This window comes from Agelaius phoeniceus, chromosome 1 (genome assembly GCF_051311805.1).
Source record: "Agelaius phoeniceus isolate bAgePho1 chromosome 1, bAgePho1.hap1, whole genome shotgun sequence".
Lineage (NCBI taxonomy): Eukaryota > Metazoa > Chordata > Aves > Passeriformes > Icteridae > Agelaius > Agelaius phoeniceus.
Genome location: NC_135265.1, coordinates 61,733,314 through 61,751,685, shown reverse-complemented (window position 1 = coordinate 61,751,685; position 18,372 = coordinate 61,733,314). Strand labels below are relative to the sequence as shown.

The 18,372-nt window shown below is 46.9% G+C and overlaps 1 protein-coding gene across 14 annotated transcripts in view; it reads right to left on the bottom strand.

Moving 5' to 3' along the window:
• The window catches only part of LOC129129144 (uncharacterized), a 134,330-nt gene that overhangs the window by 42,408 nt on the left and 73,550 nt on the right, over nucleotides 1-18,372 (bottom strand). For 13 of the 14 annotated variants that reach the window (XR_013182768.1, XM_077180086.1, XM_077180096.1 and 10 more), the window contains one exon: nucleotides 12,211-12,274. Coding sequence is in view for 12 of the 14 variants with exons in the window: in XM_077180086.1 (XP_077036201.1) it covers nucleotides 12,211-12,274 (64 nt within the window). In the remaining 2 variants the exon portion in view is untranslated. Of the gene's footprint in view, nucleotides 1-12,210; nucleotides 12,275-13,351; nucleotides 13,384-18,372 lie in introns of those variants that run through there. The other variant, XM_077180162.1, reaches the window with a different exon arrangement.

Sequence of the window (18,372 nt, the reverse complement as noted above, 5' to 3'; positions counted from 1 at the left end):
AAGGCACACTTGGTAAAGCAGTGCAATGCTTCTCTTCCTTCCTCTGAACCTCACATTTTCCACATTCTTAGCAAGATGAATGTTAGAGCACAAAAGCTTCAAATAAAGTCACGGCATAGAGTCTGGGGAAGAGCACAGAGTGAAACAAGTCCCTCCACAGGCAACAGTTTGGAAACCAGTGCAGTACAGGTGAAATCTGCTTTTGCAGCTACTGCAGAGACTTCTGTTTATGTGCAAAAAAACCCAAAAAAACCTCACAAAAACTGATCTGAAATACCATGCATGAAATTCATTGAGATACAGGTAGTTTAAATGAAAGTTTGACTGAAGATCCACATTTATTTCCCTTGATCCACTTTCATCCCCTGCACAGTAATTTGATTTTTATATTTTAACAGCAATAAGACATACTTCCCTTTAAATTAAAATACTATCTATTTCCCCCTCAAGAATATTTCACCTTCTAAGGCTACAGTGATTCTGAAAACTTCACATTAAGTGTGAATCTGTTGCAGAAAACTCAAAATTACCTACTAGGAGAACCAAGCTTGTGAGTACCATATATAACTTCAGTCTACCCATAGCTAGTGTGTTTAGAGGTTGGCTAATAAAACCCATTTAAGTAAGATGGTCTCCTTTTGCATTATATCTCTGCTTACTATTCATGGCCTGCTTGGGCAATACTCTGTTAAAATCCTGTTTTAAAGCCCCTGCTTTGTGAGATGACATTTTAATGCAGTCAGTGCTCATCTCCAGAGTTTTTCTATTAAAAAAAACTGTGTCTGCTCTGAAGAGATAAAGCAAGAACACAGACAGTCTCCAAACCCCTCGTAAGGGGGCAGAGATTCAATGCTAATGTTTCTGTTCTCTTTGCTTCTTCATTAAGTATTTTCTTAATTCAAAGCCGTTTTTGTTTTGTTATTGTTTGACAGAAGCAAAGCATTTGATCTGCTACGCCCTTTATACCTGGTCAGATATGAATCCTTCTCATCCTCCATCACCACAGGAGTGCCTGCAATCCTCCTCAATCACTGGCTCTGCCTCGGAATCCATAAGGATTTTGCACAGCATGAATTTCTATTAGTCCACACAGTGCATTTCCTCCCCCCACTCTCTGCCCACACTTTGTCAGAAGATGTCTGTTGGCTTGCATTGACGAGGATATTAACAGCCCTGGGGAAACTTTTTTCCTGAGCTTGTCTGTGCAAGGTGACACTTGACATGCTCAGTGCCACAGCCTAAGCACAGCTGGGTAACTGCTGCCCAAACATGAATACTCATGATAGATGAGTTTATTTAAAAGCTGTATCTGATACTGATGACTGGCTTAAAACACCTGCCTCACCAGCATCACAAGAGAGCTCCCAGGCCAGTGGAACACCAACCATCACTCATCAGCAAGATTTGAAACTTGGCTAATAGGTAACTTTTCTATTACTCTGTTTATGTGCCAAAGTATGAAAGATGAGGGGGGCACATTGAAATCACCTGATGGCAGACATATGCCAAGTTTTACTTGCACTTCTTGATGTTGTTGTCATTCCACTTGAACACAAACAGTTACATGGAGAATAAAAGAAAACCAGAGCTCACTTGCATGCTGACTTTGCTGTGCACTTCTGCAGACGCAGTCTTCTTTACAAGAGTCCTCCTACAAAACTTCATTCATTCAGCAGCTAAACATCAGTGCTGATTGTACATCAGGCACCAGGCTGGCATGTTGAAAGCTGATTCATTCCTTTTAGCATGGCACTAGAAGTGCCTGTCTCTTTCCATGCTTAATATAGAAGCACCTGGGTCAGCAAACTTGTGAATGGTTAAAGATAGCAAAGCTGAACCCCTCCCTCAGCTCTGTGGTTTAGAACAGCCAGGGATACAAACCAGCTGTGTAAAAAAACAGTGCTGCTCTCCAAGAAATTGGTGAGACCTTGGCTCTCACAGCCAGACCCATTTTGCTCACCCACTTTACTAAGTGAAAGAAAGAAGGACAATTAAAGGAGCATCAGTACCTGGCAGGAGAATGAGCACAGCAGCCAAAACATGAGCAACTCCAAGAGGAAGCACCCAGAGAGCTTGGGGACAGCAGGACCTTTGGAAGCTGCATGGGCAGCACACCACCACCAGAGCAACCTGCATGGCAAACACTCCTCTTTTCCTGCACCTGTGTGTTGCAGGGATGATGGATGCCTACTACCCATGGCAGCAGGATTCAACTCCACCCTCCAAGGCTGTGTCCCTTGCAAATGCAGAAAATTAATTAGAACTAGGTCATGTTGCAAGATATCAGACCCTACTTGGCAAAATTTTCTTGAAACTTCTTCAATCTCTAAAATTATTGCCTCACACTCTTAAGGAATAAACACTCCAAGTGACAGAAGTAATAAAAAAAATGCTGTTGAATTTTTCCTCCCAAAACAGAGGAAAATCTGTATAAAAAGCAGGTAGTAATATGTTGTGGTTTGTTCTATGTTTGTTCAGTTCTCCCCCCAGTTATTGTGTTAATGGTTCTGCCCGAAAGTTCCAGTACATGTCAGTCTCTGTACCCCTCCCACGTTGTCATGGTTTCTCCAATGTATCTTGTTTACTCCCCTCCCCTGGCCGCCTGCCTGTCACCCAGCACCCCTGCCTCTTTTTCCAGAAGCTTCTGGCTGGGGTGTTGGATGATTGGTTCAGGGGCCAGGGCCCCACCCACAACTGTCTCCCGTTGGCTCCTTACCACTGTCATTCTCCAATGTATCTTCTGTACCCCTCTCCTTATTTGTTGTTCCAAACCCCTCCCTTTCCCTTTATAACCCGGGGCTTTTCCCTGCCTCGGGGCTCCGACTTCAGCTCCCCGACCCGTCACCTTCCCCTTCCAATAAAGTTCCCCTTCCCAAGAAGCCGTGAGTCGCCCTTTCTTCAGCGCCCTGCAGCTTTGGAGTTTCTCTACCTGCGGCCACTTGCCCTCAAGCACGACACCGCTTGGGCACAGGGCCTGGATCTCGCGTCTAGGCAGTGCCTGACTGGCTGGAGGCTGGCTGGACATTGTCTCTCTAGCCTGGGCATTCTCTATCACCCGGCCACTGCTCCAGTTCTGGCGCCCAACGTAGGGCCCCTTTCCAGACAGCTCCTGACCGGCGTTGCGGTCAGTAGAGCTCAGAAGACCATCGGCGCACGGACCCCACGGGCAGGATTTTAAAATCCCTTGGACGCAGGACTACCCCGTGGTCGAGCAGACCTCGTTTACGAGGCAGCACTCCCCGGGGACCCTGGACGGCAGCTCCAGCACCCAGAGTCGTCCCTGCTGCAGGACCTTCTCTGCCCCGGTTTTTCGTTTGTCACCCCCCAGACCCGGTGAGTGCTTTGTCGCTCTCCCCATCGCCTTTCTTTTCCCCCCGGTGTTTCGCCACCATCCCTATAGTATCTAGACGGGGGCCGGTGGGTGCCACCCTTAGCCCTTTTTTCGTTTTCCTTTACTGGTGCGAAGAAGGCTTAGCTGCGGCTGCTGATTTTTAACATCTTCGTGAGCTATGGGTGCAAAGCTCTCAGCAGCCCAGAAAGGGCTTTACTTCCAAGTTGCGGGTGTCCTTGTTGGGGGGGGTTGTTCTTTTAGTAAGAAAGAAGTTAAGAAGTTAGTTAAATGGATCTCCTCTGAGTTCCCAGAGGTCTCCCCTGCTTTAATCAAGGATCCTGCCTTTTGGCGGAGGGTCACTAAAAGACTCTCGGAGTTGGTTAGGTCAGGGGACGCCTCGCTCTCCCAATTAGCATTTTTGGCATCTCAAGTTAAAAGCATTTTGAGAGCGAAAGGGGGCTCAGAGAGACCAACAGTTACTTTTAGTTGTCACCCCGGTTCGTGTTCCGCTCCCTCTACCCCTAACCCTCCTTCCCGTCACCACAGAAGTAAATCAGGGATTCTGAAGGGTGCAACCCACCCTCCCAACCAGGCGCAGGGTACCCAGCCCTCCCCTGGCCCCCTTCGGAATCCCCAGTCCGCTCGCCCTAAGAGTCCTGGCCAGACTCCTAGGGACTCCTCACCATCCCCTGCCTCCCCTGTTCCCGTCCCGAAATCCCCGGTTTCTAAACCCTCTTGTTCAAAATCCCCAGTTGCTAAGTCCCCATGTTCTGACTCCCCAGTTACAAAGTCCCCTGTTTGTCCCCGGTTGCCTCCAGTTACTCAAAATGGCTCCCAGGGAGCCCAAGATGGGGGCGACCGCATGGCCGAGTTGGCGGGAAAACCCCCTCCTTCTTCCCAGAATCCTTTCCTTCCAAACCCCAACCCTTTCCTGCCACTCGGCCACTCCCCATGTCCCGCCCTTTCATCCTGCCCCTTTTCCAGTCCCTCCTCCTTCTCAGACCCCTCCCTTTCCTCAGTACCTCCCACTCCTCCTCCCATCTACCCACCCATTTCCCCTCCTCTGTTTCCCACCGTAGCTCCTCCCTTGGTCCCTCCCAGACCACCTCCCATTGCTCCACCCCCTGCCGATCATCGTGCTCTGCCCCTTGGCTCCGCCTCCTGGGAGGGTCCCTCAACATCGGACCTCCCTGCCCAAGCTCCCAGTCACGCCCCTGCCTCCCTCTCTTCCGGTTCCGTGGGGGGGGTCGAGAACCGGGGACCGGGGCCTGCTGCCATACCATCTGCAGCCCCGGTCGTTTACCACCCTGAGGGGGATGGCGGGATGCGTTGACAGTGGGTCCCCCTCAACCACTCCCAGATTAAAGAGCTGGTCAAGGCACAAAAAGAATACGGTCGGGACAGTGAGTATTTCCAGGGAGTGTTGCAGGCAACACTCTCTCAGGCCGATGTCACCCCCTATGACATCTGACGCCTCTTCAAGTGCCTGCTCAATCCCAGCAAGCGGGCCTTGTGGGAGGCGGCCTGGAAGAGGGGAGTGACAGAGGCTCTCCCAGGCCTATGGGGTCAGCCCCATACTGGGGTGGACCTCATGGGAAATGTCCTGGCCATCGACCAGCTCTTGGGGACCGAGAACTGGGCAGATGGGTACTCACAGGCGAGTACCATACCCCGGGAGGCACTCCAGGAGTCAGCCCGAGCGGCAGAGAAGGCCTTCCTGGCGCTGCCGGGGGCGGCCCCTCTTCTCACTTTTGCCAGGATCTTCCAGGGCGCAGAGGAACCATTCCTTGATTTTGTGGAAAAATTGAGGAAAGCGGTCGAGCAGCAGGTGGAGGACGAAGTGGCCCAGGAGCACATCATCAAGGAAGTGGTGGCATCCAACTGTAACACCGCATGCAGGGATGCCATTCTCAGCCTCCCGGTGCACCCGTCCCCCTCGCTGCACGACCTGATCGAGGTCTGCGTCCGGAAGGTCCGGGCCATACCATCAAGAGAGGGAGAGAGGAAAAGACCACCACCGCCCCGAGTCAGCGCCGCCGAAGAACCGACGGAGGTCGCCTTCGCCAGAGCCGCCGGACGCTCGTCTACTCCTGGATTTTCTGCCGCAAACGCCCCATGCCATCTTTGCGGCAAGCTCAGGCACTGGATGCCCGACTGCCCGCTGAGGCAGGAGTTTCATGAGTTTAAGAGGGGGCAGGGACAAAAGGGGGCAGTCCCGCCAAAAAACTAACATCGCAGCGCAGTTACCCCCTGCACCGGGACAAAAATAAGGCGGGACAAATAACATCACGCAGGGAGGGGAGAAATCAGGGACCGCCGCCGCCCACCGATTGTGACAAGTTTAAACCAGATTTGACTTCTACATATGTTCCCAGACCAACACCGACACTAACCACCTTTTCTGCCTTTAGACCCTTCAGGTTGCAGCTGACGGAGCCGCTCCACCTAAAAGACTCCGATTTCCGTCTCGTGTCAGTAGACCCGGAATGCCCAGGTAACTGGGGGCGGATAAGGTGTAAGTACATCGTTGTCGGGGACACGAAACACACACCACACGAGGTGAACATAATCCCGGGTCTCCTACCATCGGACCCGGGACAGTTCGCCGTGGGGCTGCACTGTGTCCAACCCCCCATCTTCCTGCCCAAAGGACAGGTGATCGCGCAAGCGATCCCTGTCCCCGAGATGACATGGGACATTGGGTATCCACCAGCTGAAATCCAAAATCCAACCGTCGCGTGGGCCCAAGTCCTGGGGCGGGAAAGACCCCATCTCAATTGCTACATCTCAAAGGGGGGAGAGGGCAAGCCCCTTCAGGGCTTGTTGGACACCGGGGCAGATGTGACGATCATTCCCTCCCGGGAATGGCCATCACATTGGGAATTGCAAAACGCGTCAGGGCACGTTCGTGGTGTAGGGGGCTTGCAATTGGCCAGACAATCGAAGAGCGTTGTACAAATTACGGGGCCGGATGGGCAATTGGCTTCAGTGCGCCCATTCATTTTGGACTATGCAGAACCCCTGTGGGGGAGAGACCTCCTGGCCCAATGAGGAGCCCGAATTGACCTTCCAGTGGCTCCCCAGGTTTTTCGGGCAGCGGTCACTGATGAGCGCCCTACCTGGAAACTGAATTGGAGATCAGATAAACCAGTACAGGTAGTGCAGTGGCCGCTCAACAAACAGAAATTAGCGGCGCTCAACGAGCTCGTTAAGGAGCAGCTACTCAAGGGCAACCTGGTGGAGACCACGTCTCCGTGGAACTCCCCAGTGTTTGTGATCAAAAAGCCCAACAAAGACAAGTGGCGGCTCCTTCACGACCTCCGCCAAATTAATAATATCATCGAAGATATGGGGCCTCTCCAACCAGGGATGCCGTCCCCTACAATGCTCCCCCAAAATTGGAATTTGGCTGTAATTGATATAAAGGATTTCTTTTTCCAAATTCCTCTGCACCCGGACGATGCTCCGCGTTTCGCCTTCACGGTTCCCTCTATCAACCGTGAAGCCCCAAGTAAGCGCTACCATTGGCGGGTCCTTCCACAGGGCATGAAGAACAGCCCAGTGATCTGTCAATGGTATGTCGCTTCCTTGCTGTCCCCAATACGTGCAGCCACCAAAGACACAATCATATATCACTATATGGATGACATATTGGTGTGTGCCCCGACCAGCGACCTACTTACCCACGCGCTTGACTTGACAACCGATGCGTTGATTGGTGCAGGGTTTGAGCTTCAGCACGAAAAGATTCAACGGATGCCACCCTGGAAGTACCTGGGTCTTGAAATAACAAAGTGGACCGTTGTTCCGCAGAAATTGGCTATTAAAACCAACATCAAAAACCTGGCGGATGTCCACCAGCTGTGTGGGTCTTTGAACTGGGTAAGGCCTTGGCTAGGCATTCCAACTGAAGACCTAGCCCCCCTTTTCAATTTATTGAAAGGGGGAGAGGAGCTTAGTTCTCCAAGGTCCCTTACTCTAGAGGCCCAGGCAGCGCTGGAGAAAATCCAAAATTCTATCTCGGCCAGGCAGGCCCATAGATGCCATCCAGGTTTGCCATTTAAATTCGTTATTTTGGGTAAACTGCCACACCTCCATGGGGTGATTTTCCAATGGGACACGACCATCAAAGGCAAAGACCGGGGCTCGGGGGATCCCGTCTTAATCATAGAGTGGGTGTTCCTCAGCCATCATAGGTCCAAGAGGATGACACAGCCCACTGAGCTGGTGGCAGAATTGATCCGAAAAGCCAGATCGCGGATCAGAGAGCTGGCAGGTGTGGACTTTGAATGCATTCACATTCCGTTAAAATTCGATTCGGGCCACCTAAAAAGAAAAATGCTTGATCACCTCCTTGAAACCAATGAAATGCTTCAATTCGCTTTGGATAGCTACACCGGCCAAATTGCAGTGGATCGGCCAGCCCATAAATTGTTTAATCAAGAATTCACTTTATCTATCAAATCGGTTCAAAGTAGAACCCCTTTGAAGGCTTTGACAGTTTTTACAGACGCGTCTGGAGCATCCCACAAGTCAGTCATGACTTGGAAGGATCCTCGGACTCAGCGGTGGGAGGCCGATATCACTGAGGTGGAAGGATCGCCTCAGATTGCTGAGTTGGACGCAGTTGTCAGAGCCTTTGAGAGGTTCTCTGAGCTGTTCAATCTTGTCACAGATTCGGCTTATGTAGCAGGTGTAGTGTCCAGAGCTGAGAACGCCATCCTACAGGAGGTATCAAACATTCCTTTATTCAATTTGCTCTCTAAACTCGTGCAGTTAGTCTCCCAGCGAGAGCAACCATATTATGTGATGCATGTCAGGTCACATACCGATTTGCCGGGGTTCATTGCGGAGGGCAACAGGCGCGCTGACGCCCTTGCCGCTCCAGTTCAAGCTGCCCCTCTCCCTGATCTGTTCGGTCAGGCAAAGATCAGCCACCAGCGATTCCATCAAAACGCCCCTGGCCTTGTTCGACAGTTCCACCTAACTCGCGAACAGGCCAAGGCGATCAGGGAATAGGGAATAGGGGTGGCTACATGTCCCCATTGCCAGTCCCACCAGCTCCCGTCTATACCTTTGGGAGCTAACCCCCGAGGTCTATCTAGTTGTGAGGTGTGGCAGATGGATGTCACCCACGTTCCATCTTTTGGCCGTCTTCAGTTTGTCCATGTTTCCGCGGATACTTTCTCTGGCGCAGTCTATGCCTCTGCCCACACAGGGGAAAGGGCAGCGGATTGCGAGAAACATCTGCTTCAAGCGTTCGCTGTCCTGGGCATCCCCAAAGTTCTAAAAACAGATAATGGCCCAGCGTACAAGTCCAGGGAGCTGCGAAGCTTCCTGCAGCAATGGGGAATAGAACATAAGACGGGCATCCCCTATTCCCTGACAGGCCAAGCCGTGGTGGAAAGGACCCACCAGAGCCTAAAAAGAGTCTTAGATCAACAACGAGTGGCCGTGAAGGTGGAGTCCCCCCATATCCGTCTCGCGAGGGCGCTTTATACCATGAACTTCTTAAATTGCTCTTTTGAGAATCTGAACCCGCCTATAGTGCGACATTTCGGGCGACATGAGCAGCTGCAGCTCAGGGCCAGGCCTCCTGTCCTCATTAAGGATCCGGAGACCTGGAAAACGGAAGGGCCTTTCGACCTCGTGACTTGGGGTAGGGGATACGCTTGCGTGTCCACCCCCTCAGGTCCGAGGTGGATCCCGGCCAAGTGGGTCAAGCCCTTCCGCCCTGGGAAGACTCCAGGGGCAGAAAACGTGGGACAGGTCACCGAGGCATGCTGGCGGCAGCGGCGGAAACACTAGGGGATGGAGCCACCCTCAATCTGAATCCCTCCCTGCCCTGGGCAGAACCATGTTTGAGCTCTTTTCTCATGTTTCTCCCTCTTGTTTGTTTTAGTTGCTTCTTTACCGATATGGACCTGACCCACCTCTACATCGTCCTGACAGCCATCCTCATTGGGTCGAACATTCCACCAGCAGACCCTTGGATCATCCCCCAGCCGAAGGCCAACATATGGCAAACCCTCGCGAGCGCCCTCGGCCAAGAACATATATGCCTCAACCTGGCGTCAGCAGAGGACCCAATGTCGACCTGCCTCGTGGGGATCCCTCTCCCTCCCATTCAGATTCCCTACCCTGTTGGCCTCACCGCCCTAACCACCAAACCCATTCCTTCTTCAGTTGATCCCAGGTTCGTTTGGAGGGATGCAAATAAGAACTTAGCTCCCCTAGACTCGGAACCTTCACAACTTGAGTTGCTCGGCTCCACCAACGCCTCTTTTTGTTTTCAGTTCGTTTATTCCCCTATCCCCGGAGATAAGCGGTTCGAGTTTATGAGGCAATTTAAAAACGAATACACTGCCGGCCTATGGTGTGACTCAGTTTTCCATATCTACAGCCCGTCCACCTACGCCGGACAGCCGCTGTCTCTGCCCCGGGGAATCTTTTTCATTTGCGGAGACCAAGCGTGGGCAGGCATCCCCTCTTGCCTGGTCGGAGGTCCTTGTACCATAGGGCGGCTGATGCTGCTCACACCCAACAACATGCAAATTCAGGATTGGAAAGTAAAGAGAGCACAATCTAATTCGACCCACACTAAAAGAGATCTCAAAGATCTCGACCCAGATTGTGACTCTGAAATTATTCATTGGTCCAAACCAAAAAGTGTGGCTGTCACCCTGTTTTTGCCCTGGGTATCGATAGCCAAATCTCTAGGTGAATTGGCCCACCTGGAGTGTTGGGTTGCGAAGCAAGCGAATTTGACATCAGCTATGCTATCGGACCTCCTAGCAGACGAGGAAACCACGAGGAAGGCGACCCTCCAAAACAGGGCAGCAATTGATTTTTTGCTGCTCCTGCATAACCATCATTGTGAGGAGTTTGAGGGCCTCTGCTGCATGAATTTAACATCACAGGCCGAGGACGCGAGGGTGGCCATCGATAAGATGAGAGGCCTCGTGCACAACATCAAGCACCAAACATTGGACTGGCTGGGGGACCTTTTCCAAAGATGGGGACTGTCAGGCTGGGCAGGTTCCATTTTGAAGACTGTTTTTACTACCCTTTTAGTTTTGTTTGTAGTTTTAGTTGCCTGCTCTATCATCTGGGGGCTGGTAAAGAGACTTATAGCCAGAACCATCGGCGCGCCAGATATCAGCCGCGTGGAAGTCCAGGGACAGATAAGCGAGGACTGGGATTCCGCCTCCTCGGAGCATTCAAACTCTGAGGATTTCTGCCCAGACCCCTGTGACGTAGAGCAGGCCCAGACCTCAGTTTAGTTTATGTTGTGTCTTTGCCGTTCCTTTTTTCTTTTTTAAACAAAAAAGGGGGAGATGTTGTGGTTTGTTCTATGTTTGTTCAGTTCTCCCCCCAGTTATTGTGTTAATGGTTCTGCCCGAAAGTTCCAGTACATGTCAGTCTCTGTACCCCTCCCACGTTGTCATGGTTTCTCCAATGTATCTTGTTTACTCCCCTCCCCTGGCCGCCTGCCTGTCACCCAGCACCCCTGCCTCTTTTTCCAGAAGCTTCTGGCTGGGGTGTTGGATGATTGGTTCAGGGGCCAGGGCCCCACCCACAACTGTCTCCCGTTGGCTCCTTACCACTGTCATTCTCCAATGTATCTTCTGTACCCCTCTCCTTATTTGTTGTTCCAAACCCCTCCCTTTCCCTTTATAACCCGGGGCTTTTCCCTGCCTCGGGGCTCCGACTTCAGCTCCCCGACCCGTCACCTTCCCCTTCCAATAAAGCTCCCTTCCCAAGAAGCCGTGAGTCGCCCTTTCTTCAGCGCCCTGCAGCTTTGGAGTTTCTCTACCTGCGGCCACTTGCCCTCAAGCACGACACCGCTTGGGCACAGGGCCTGGATCTCGCGTCTAGGCAGTGCCCGACTGGCTGGAGGCTGGCTGGACATTGTCTCTCTAGCCTGGGCATTCTCTATCACCTGGCCACTGCTCCAGTAATAGTCATTTAATAAAATGAGTCCATGAAAAAAAAAAAAAGCACACAGCTTCTTTAGCATGCAGTGTACACTGTAGGTAACTTTACAATGTTCATCTTGTTTTTTAACTCCGGGAAATATGAAAGAAATTGCAATGCTGTACAAGAAAGGCCTAACTATGGGGTTTTCCTTTAGATATATCTCTAAAATAAGCACAAAAATAAAACCTTGAAAATGGCTGTATTTTTAATTTATCAGCTGAAAGGAAGACTTAGCAGCAGGTAATGGTAGTTAAATTAAATTAATAGAAAATTCTATCAAACTGAAAAATTTATGACCTAACATTCCTAAGCCACCATCTTTCCATATGTCATACACTTACTTTTCCTAAAAAAAAGAACAAAAAAACCAAAAAACCCCACAACCAAAACAGCTAATAAGGAAATCCAATCAAACCTTCTCTATTTTTAATGTGTTTATTGAATTTTGTCTGTTTTATCAAATAATCCCATTAAACTGATAAAAGTTTCAAAGAATCTATCAGCAGATTAAAACTGCTTCATGATTTAGCTAAATAAACATCTGTGAATTTTCTTTTATTAGTCACTGCTTGTTCCCCTTTCTCTCCTATGTTAGTTCAATACTAATAATTTAATCAGGAAGACAACCTATTTATAGGAAATGGAAGAGATATGTATTTCCACAGTGTCTAATTAAATAAAACTAAACACTCAAGTTTTTGGAAATTTTCTGCCACATTTGCAATGAAATGTGTTCTTTTGCTCAACATTTCTTTTTCATAAATCTGTTGCAGATATTTTCTCACATTTGATTCATCTGAGACATGGAATGACAAATCATTAATACTATCACCACTACTAGTGTTACTTTCATTGTCTTGATGGATGTGACTGAACATCAAATCAATTTCAGAACCTACCTTAAATCTCCAAATCTTGAGTTTGTGAAAGCAGCTGCTGTGGAGAACTTGGATTCTTTGAATCCTAAAAGAATAGAAGGAGCACAGAATTAAATAAAAGCAAAAGACTAACAAATGTTAAAGTTTCTAAAATAGCTGGGAAGAAGGTAAAAGGCAGTAAGACATAAAGACAAAGCAGTTTATAGTTTGTCCAGACTGTTCTACTCATCATTACCGGTGCCCCCTTAAAAACACTTAAATAAAGAGTTTCTGATATCTCCTTTCTTTGTACACCACCAGAATTATAGGAGAACTGCTAATAACAAATATGAGACCTCAGCATTAACCTAGTCAGACTGGAAAATATCTTAGTTCACTATTAAAATCTTAAATGACAAAGAGGAGATTTACTGAAATTGTGCTCAATAGAAAAGCAAAAGTATATCATAAACAACAGGAAACTTTAAAACTCATTTTCATTTCAAATACAATTGTGGATTTTTTTGTTAGTATGTTTAGCCAAACAGAATAGTCCTAATACTGAAATAAAAATAAATATAGTTGACCATATTTCCCTGTTATACCAAGAGTCTATGAGTGTGATTATAAAACAGATTCTTACTAATAATAAATTCCAAGAAATAATAAAGTCCAAAATCAATACTGGAATGTACATCTTTTTCAGAATTACTATTGCAAAGAGACTCCAAGTCTTTAATAGAAAAAGAACCAAGACATTGGTATTTTCACGTCTGAAAAGTCATGGTCTGATTTGGGATTTTAATTTCTTCAGCTTTACTGCCAATTAAAAACTTCTAGAGCTTTCAAAAATTATTTAGAGGTGAGATGAAGAGGCAGCATGACCAGCATATAATTTACTTTTAGCTCCAAGGCCATCCACAATTTTCAAAATCATCTTAGAAGGAAGGAACATGGATAATATATGGAATGGAGTGGTCACAGCAGTAGGTGCTAACAGTGCCAACTCAAACATTAGTTTGTTCCCATGGGCTGAGCAGCCAACTCAAAATGAAAATAACCCCCAAACACAGGTTAAGAGATGATTCATCCAGGGGAGAGTTAGAAGGGATTTAGATATACGCAGGAAGGGCCAGCAGCAGTCAAGTCATTGACCCAGACATGCCTTCATGTTTGCTACCTGCGGAAGAAGTAGTTTCAGTTCAAGAGCAGAGCCTAACAAAGACAAGAGACAGATAAGTTAGGAGCAGAAACCAAGTGCAATGGGACTTTTCCTCTAACCACTGCAGGCAAGTGAATGTCAGCAGAGTGCACAGCAGTCGCCTGAAGCTCTTGTGTTCAACCCTATTGTGCTGAAATGTCAAACAGGATCTTTGCCACTGGCATAAACATTTTAGAAAAGCTTCAGGGAATATACTACAGTGCTTACATCTCTGCTGGTTCTCATCTTGCAACACAGGAAAGATCCCTCAGAAACAAACACAGACTGTGACTTGTAGCAAAGAGTAGGACTGCAGCTGTGAACAGATGAGGTTTCAGAAGGAGGGGAAGAGAGTAAAGGTTTGAGAAATTACAGAAAGGTCAGTCAGATGCTTACCTTACACATGCAGTTCTTTCAAAACAAACTAATGCCACATGGCACTCTTAAATATATAAATAACAGCTTTCCCTCCGCATTTATAGTCTCATATCCAAAGTTCCCAAGGAGTTACAGAAGTCAGATGTACGGAGAAGGGAGTGACACCAAGGCCCAGCTCAGTGTTAAAAAAGAACTACTTCTCTTTGGCTCTCTTTGTGCTTATCTGGATGATGATCACATTAAATAGCAGAAGACAGCAAAAGGGCACTCCAGGCAAATCCTGTTTCATAGCTTCTTGGCCTACGGGAGATACTGCTCCCCAAGAAAGCATTCTTTAGAGAATCAGTGCTCCCCCTCATAATCAAACCCAGTAAACTTTGAGGCACTGTACAATGCCTCATGAAACCTTTGCAGAAGATACAGGTTCCCACAAATGTGAACAATTAGAAATGATCAGAGTAATGAATGCAATACTCATAAGAGGATAGCAAAGGGAAAATACTGCTAATGATCTGCATTTTTCCCACAAGGTGAGGTAGTCTTTGATTTAAAAATACTGTGTTGTGCAGCTGCATATAGAGACTCCGTTCCCATTCCAGCACTTTTCTTAGACAAGCTTTACCAAGAGGACAACAGATTACAAATATGCAAGCACATGTTTAGAAGGCAATGTGATGTCCTGAAAAGATAGCCAGCTTTGTTACTTTTTCATCCCTTGTAAAGAATGTACATAACTGTGGTAGGATTGCTGAGAGCTGTGAATTAAATGGAGCTATATATAAAGCTAATACAAGTTGTGCTCTCACAATTTGAATTAAGTAGAGTGGAGTGCACAATGTGACTAATTGCATTTATTCTTCCCATTATACTCACATATAATTTCATTTCATTTTAAGAGCTGTGTTGGAAAAATGTAAAGACTATGCTAGTTTGTATTTTGTTGGCATTTATTTTATGAACTGCATTCTCAGACTACATTTTACTGCTGTCAAGAACCACAAAACCTTAGAGAGAAGCCGCACAGATTTTTTTTTCCTTATTTTATGCTATTGTGGCACTGTAACAAAAAGTATTAAAATGGACAAACATTGCTTCTCCATTTAAGGTTTTGTACAATTGTTGCACAGTGAATGACACCCAAATAAATTCCTTTCCCCCTCCTTTAATTCTGGCAGATATAACAGATTGAGACACTGCTAGACAACTACTAGACTGAAGTAATTAAACAGTGTAATGTGCAAACAGCATTTTAGAGTCAGCAATTAGACCACTCAAATTAGATGTTTTATTTGCCCAAACATGTCTGTAAATCTCATCGAACAAAAGGCTTCATTTACAAACAATACAGCAGCAGACTCTCAAAGCCCAGTGCTAGAGCACTGCAGACCACTGCCTGCAGTCAGTGCCCCAAGAGATCCATCACACTGAGGCATGGGCAAGGCTGATAAACACTCCAGAGCCCACCCAGCTCCCTGCATCTACAGAGGGCACTCAAATTGTTTATGCAGGCTGTACCTCTGACTGGATGACTACAGAGTTCTGAGGGAGAAAAAGAGAACCTTCAGGAGCACAGGATGATCTGATCAAATATGTTTATTCATCTTTTGAAATATCATTGAATTTTAAATTAGTCTAGTGTTTCTGTAACATTCCTGTTCATGGCCTTGAAAGCTGAAGACTTTGAGCCTAGTCAGAGGGAACACAGAGAAAAAGCAAAGTCTACAATGTGTTTTCTCAATTTTGTGGTTGTTGCGATATATTTGAGTCCTCTCTGTAGTTCATGTTCACTTATTATCTAAAAAATAGTGTAAGTCAATCCACTGAGTAACACACAAACCTTAAGAAAACTGCCACATGACAGATCATAGCATCCATTATTTAACACTGAAAAATCCACACGATTAAATTGTCTGTACAGCAGCACAGGAGACATGTTTTTTATATTCCACCTGTCTTCAAAGACCAATGACTTTTGTTTCTCTTTCTCTCTCCTCAGGTTAAATCTTAAGAGATATATTTTTGTCATTATGCTCTCTGTGGAGGAAAGGCCACTTTCCAGAGAAAGCCAAAAAATTATCTGAGAGATCATAGAAAAACTTTCAATCTACTCCTTAACAATGCAATACACACACCCTGTGTCTTAGATAAAAAAAAAACCTCCCCTAATTAAATAGTGTTAAAATCCATACAGATATATTGTAAATAGCTTATCCTAATGCTGACATTAACTGCTCAACACATTGTCCATGTAAAACAGACTGAGCCTGTGTACTGGTTTAAACACAAGTACCCAGCAAAACAAAAGAGCACAATGCAGTCAGAGACATAATATTGCACCACCACAAAACAGGAGGAAAAATTAAATTTTGTGTTGGCCATGAAAATTTTTTATGAAACATTGTCAGGGCATTGTTGAGTCAGTAATAATATCCTGCTATTTACAATGTAACTCCATTCTCTCCTAAAGCCCCCAAACTGAAAATGTTCCACCTCTCCATAGCTTTAGATAGCTGATAAAGTCACAGCCTGGGTACATAAATCATGTCCATTATCAGCTAGGTCTGGATTTAAGATACAAAAGTCCCATCCAAATCACAAACAGTTTTTACACAGATTTCAGTGGGTTTGGAACTAGATGTTAAAACACTTCTCTTTAAATTTAAATTTATTTTGAATGACACAAGCTTCTAGGAACTGCAGCAATAAAAACAGCAGGAATAAATAACAGGATCATTTATAAATAAGAGTGTTGGAATTGCCTGTGGAAAGAAGTCTGCCTTTATTCCTTCTTTCCTGGGACAGGTAATAGCACTTGCCAAAGCCAAGCTTCAAAGAAAATCCTGTAGCAGAGAGGCAGGGGTTTTTTTTGTGAAAATACTAAATCTAGAAGCACAATTCCTAAACCCTTACACACACACACAAATAAGATCAAGGGCTGTAACATCCTTGCCTATAACTAGCACAGTCCCAGGTTGTGGAAACCCAGAGCACTGGGAATATTTCTTTTGTTCTGGTGCCCTGACCCATGGAGAAAGTTTCCTAGACTTCAAGAGAGACTAGAATCCACTAAAGTGTGAAATAGATTATAGAGAGTAGTGTAGGTGTATCACTTGGTGAGAAATTTAGGTCTTGGGATTTTTAGTATGTTGGGGATGGAAGCAAAATGGAGGGCACAGGGTGTCCTCCTGAGTTTCTTCTTCTTTTTCCTTCTTCTCCATGGGTTTGGGTGGCATTTGTAATTGGGCAGAAAAGTCCGCATCGCAGGCTCTTTGGGATCAGTTATTGGATTAAAAGGGAAAATAATCTAGGTGTCAGTTCTTAATTGGATAGTTTAGTCTTAAAAGAGCTTGTAATAAGAGACTGTTAGCCATTTGTGCCTTCTAATGAAAAGCTGATGAACTCACAGATGTGGGACTGTTTTACTAATAGGAAATAATAAACACCTGAGACACCAGATTATTGTGATAAGGCTTTATTGTTTCCTATCAAATGACTCATATCTCCTGGTGGCTGGAAAATGGGAGGTACCTTCCCTTTTCTCAAGGGAAAGAAACCCATTCACTGAATTCACCAGAGAATTCACAAAAGACAAACAGCAAGGAGAAGCTAAACTGAAGGAGAACCAAAACCAAAGGAGAAGCAAAACCAAAGGAGAAATCAAGGACTCATCCAGGTCCCAGGAGTGGCCCAGATCTCTGTGGACCTTCTGAGGTGCTCATTGATAAAGGGAGCTGCTGCTCTTTGTGTGGCACAGCTTTGCCAGTTACTCTGGCACAAAATACAGCCCACCTTCTCTGGGGTTCCTTCTGCTGGAGCACGTTTGCTCAGGAGAGGTGTTGTATTGTGTGTTGTTGAGCTACTAGGTTGGTTTGTTCCATTTCCCCCTATGTCTGAAAATGGTTCTGCCCCAGTTCACCTTTCCCGCCTTTGGAGCTGTCTGTCTCCCTGGCTCCACCCCAGTTGTCATTGTATCCCTTAAATCTCCTCCCCGGTTTCCCTAGAAACCAATGTATCCTTTCCTCAACCCCTCCCTGGTGCCCTGCCAGTCACTCTCCATTCCCACCTTTATTTCTAGAAGTTTCCAGAAGGAGAGTTGGATGATTGGTCCAGGGACGGGGGCCCCTCCTCAGAATTGTCCCCATTGGTGTTTTCCCCATGTCAGTCCTTTGGATCCCACTCCCCACTGTATCATCATTGGTTCAGGGACTGGTACCTCCCTTACATCCTCCCCCATTTAAAAACTGCTGTAGTCCCTCCCTCCTGGTCTCCTCCTGCTGGTCCCCGTGGGATTCATTAAAGCCTGGATTAAGTGACAGTTGGAGTCCGCCATCTTCTTTCCGCTGGTGCAGCCTTTACTAGACTTTGTCCTGCACAAGGCGTGCCTATAGTCACAAGCTGGGCATTGCCTTAGGCGCTATCCCGAAGCCAGCTCTCGGGAGAAGAGCCCCCTCGTGCTGCTGGCAGTGCTGGAGCTAGCCGGACGCTGACAATTCAGCTGCGCTGCTGCAGAGAGGCACTGCAAGTGGCCTGGTGGTGACTGCATCTGGCCTCTCCAGAACGAGAACCTAGAAAAGAAAGCTCTGAAATATGTGACACGTGCTCCCAGTTACCACCTTTTCAGGCTG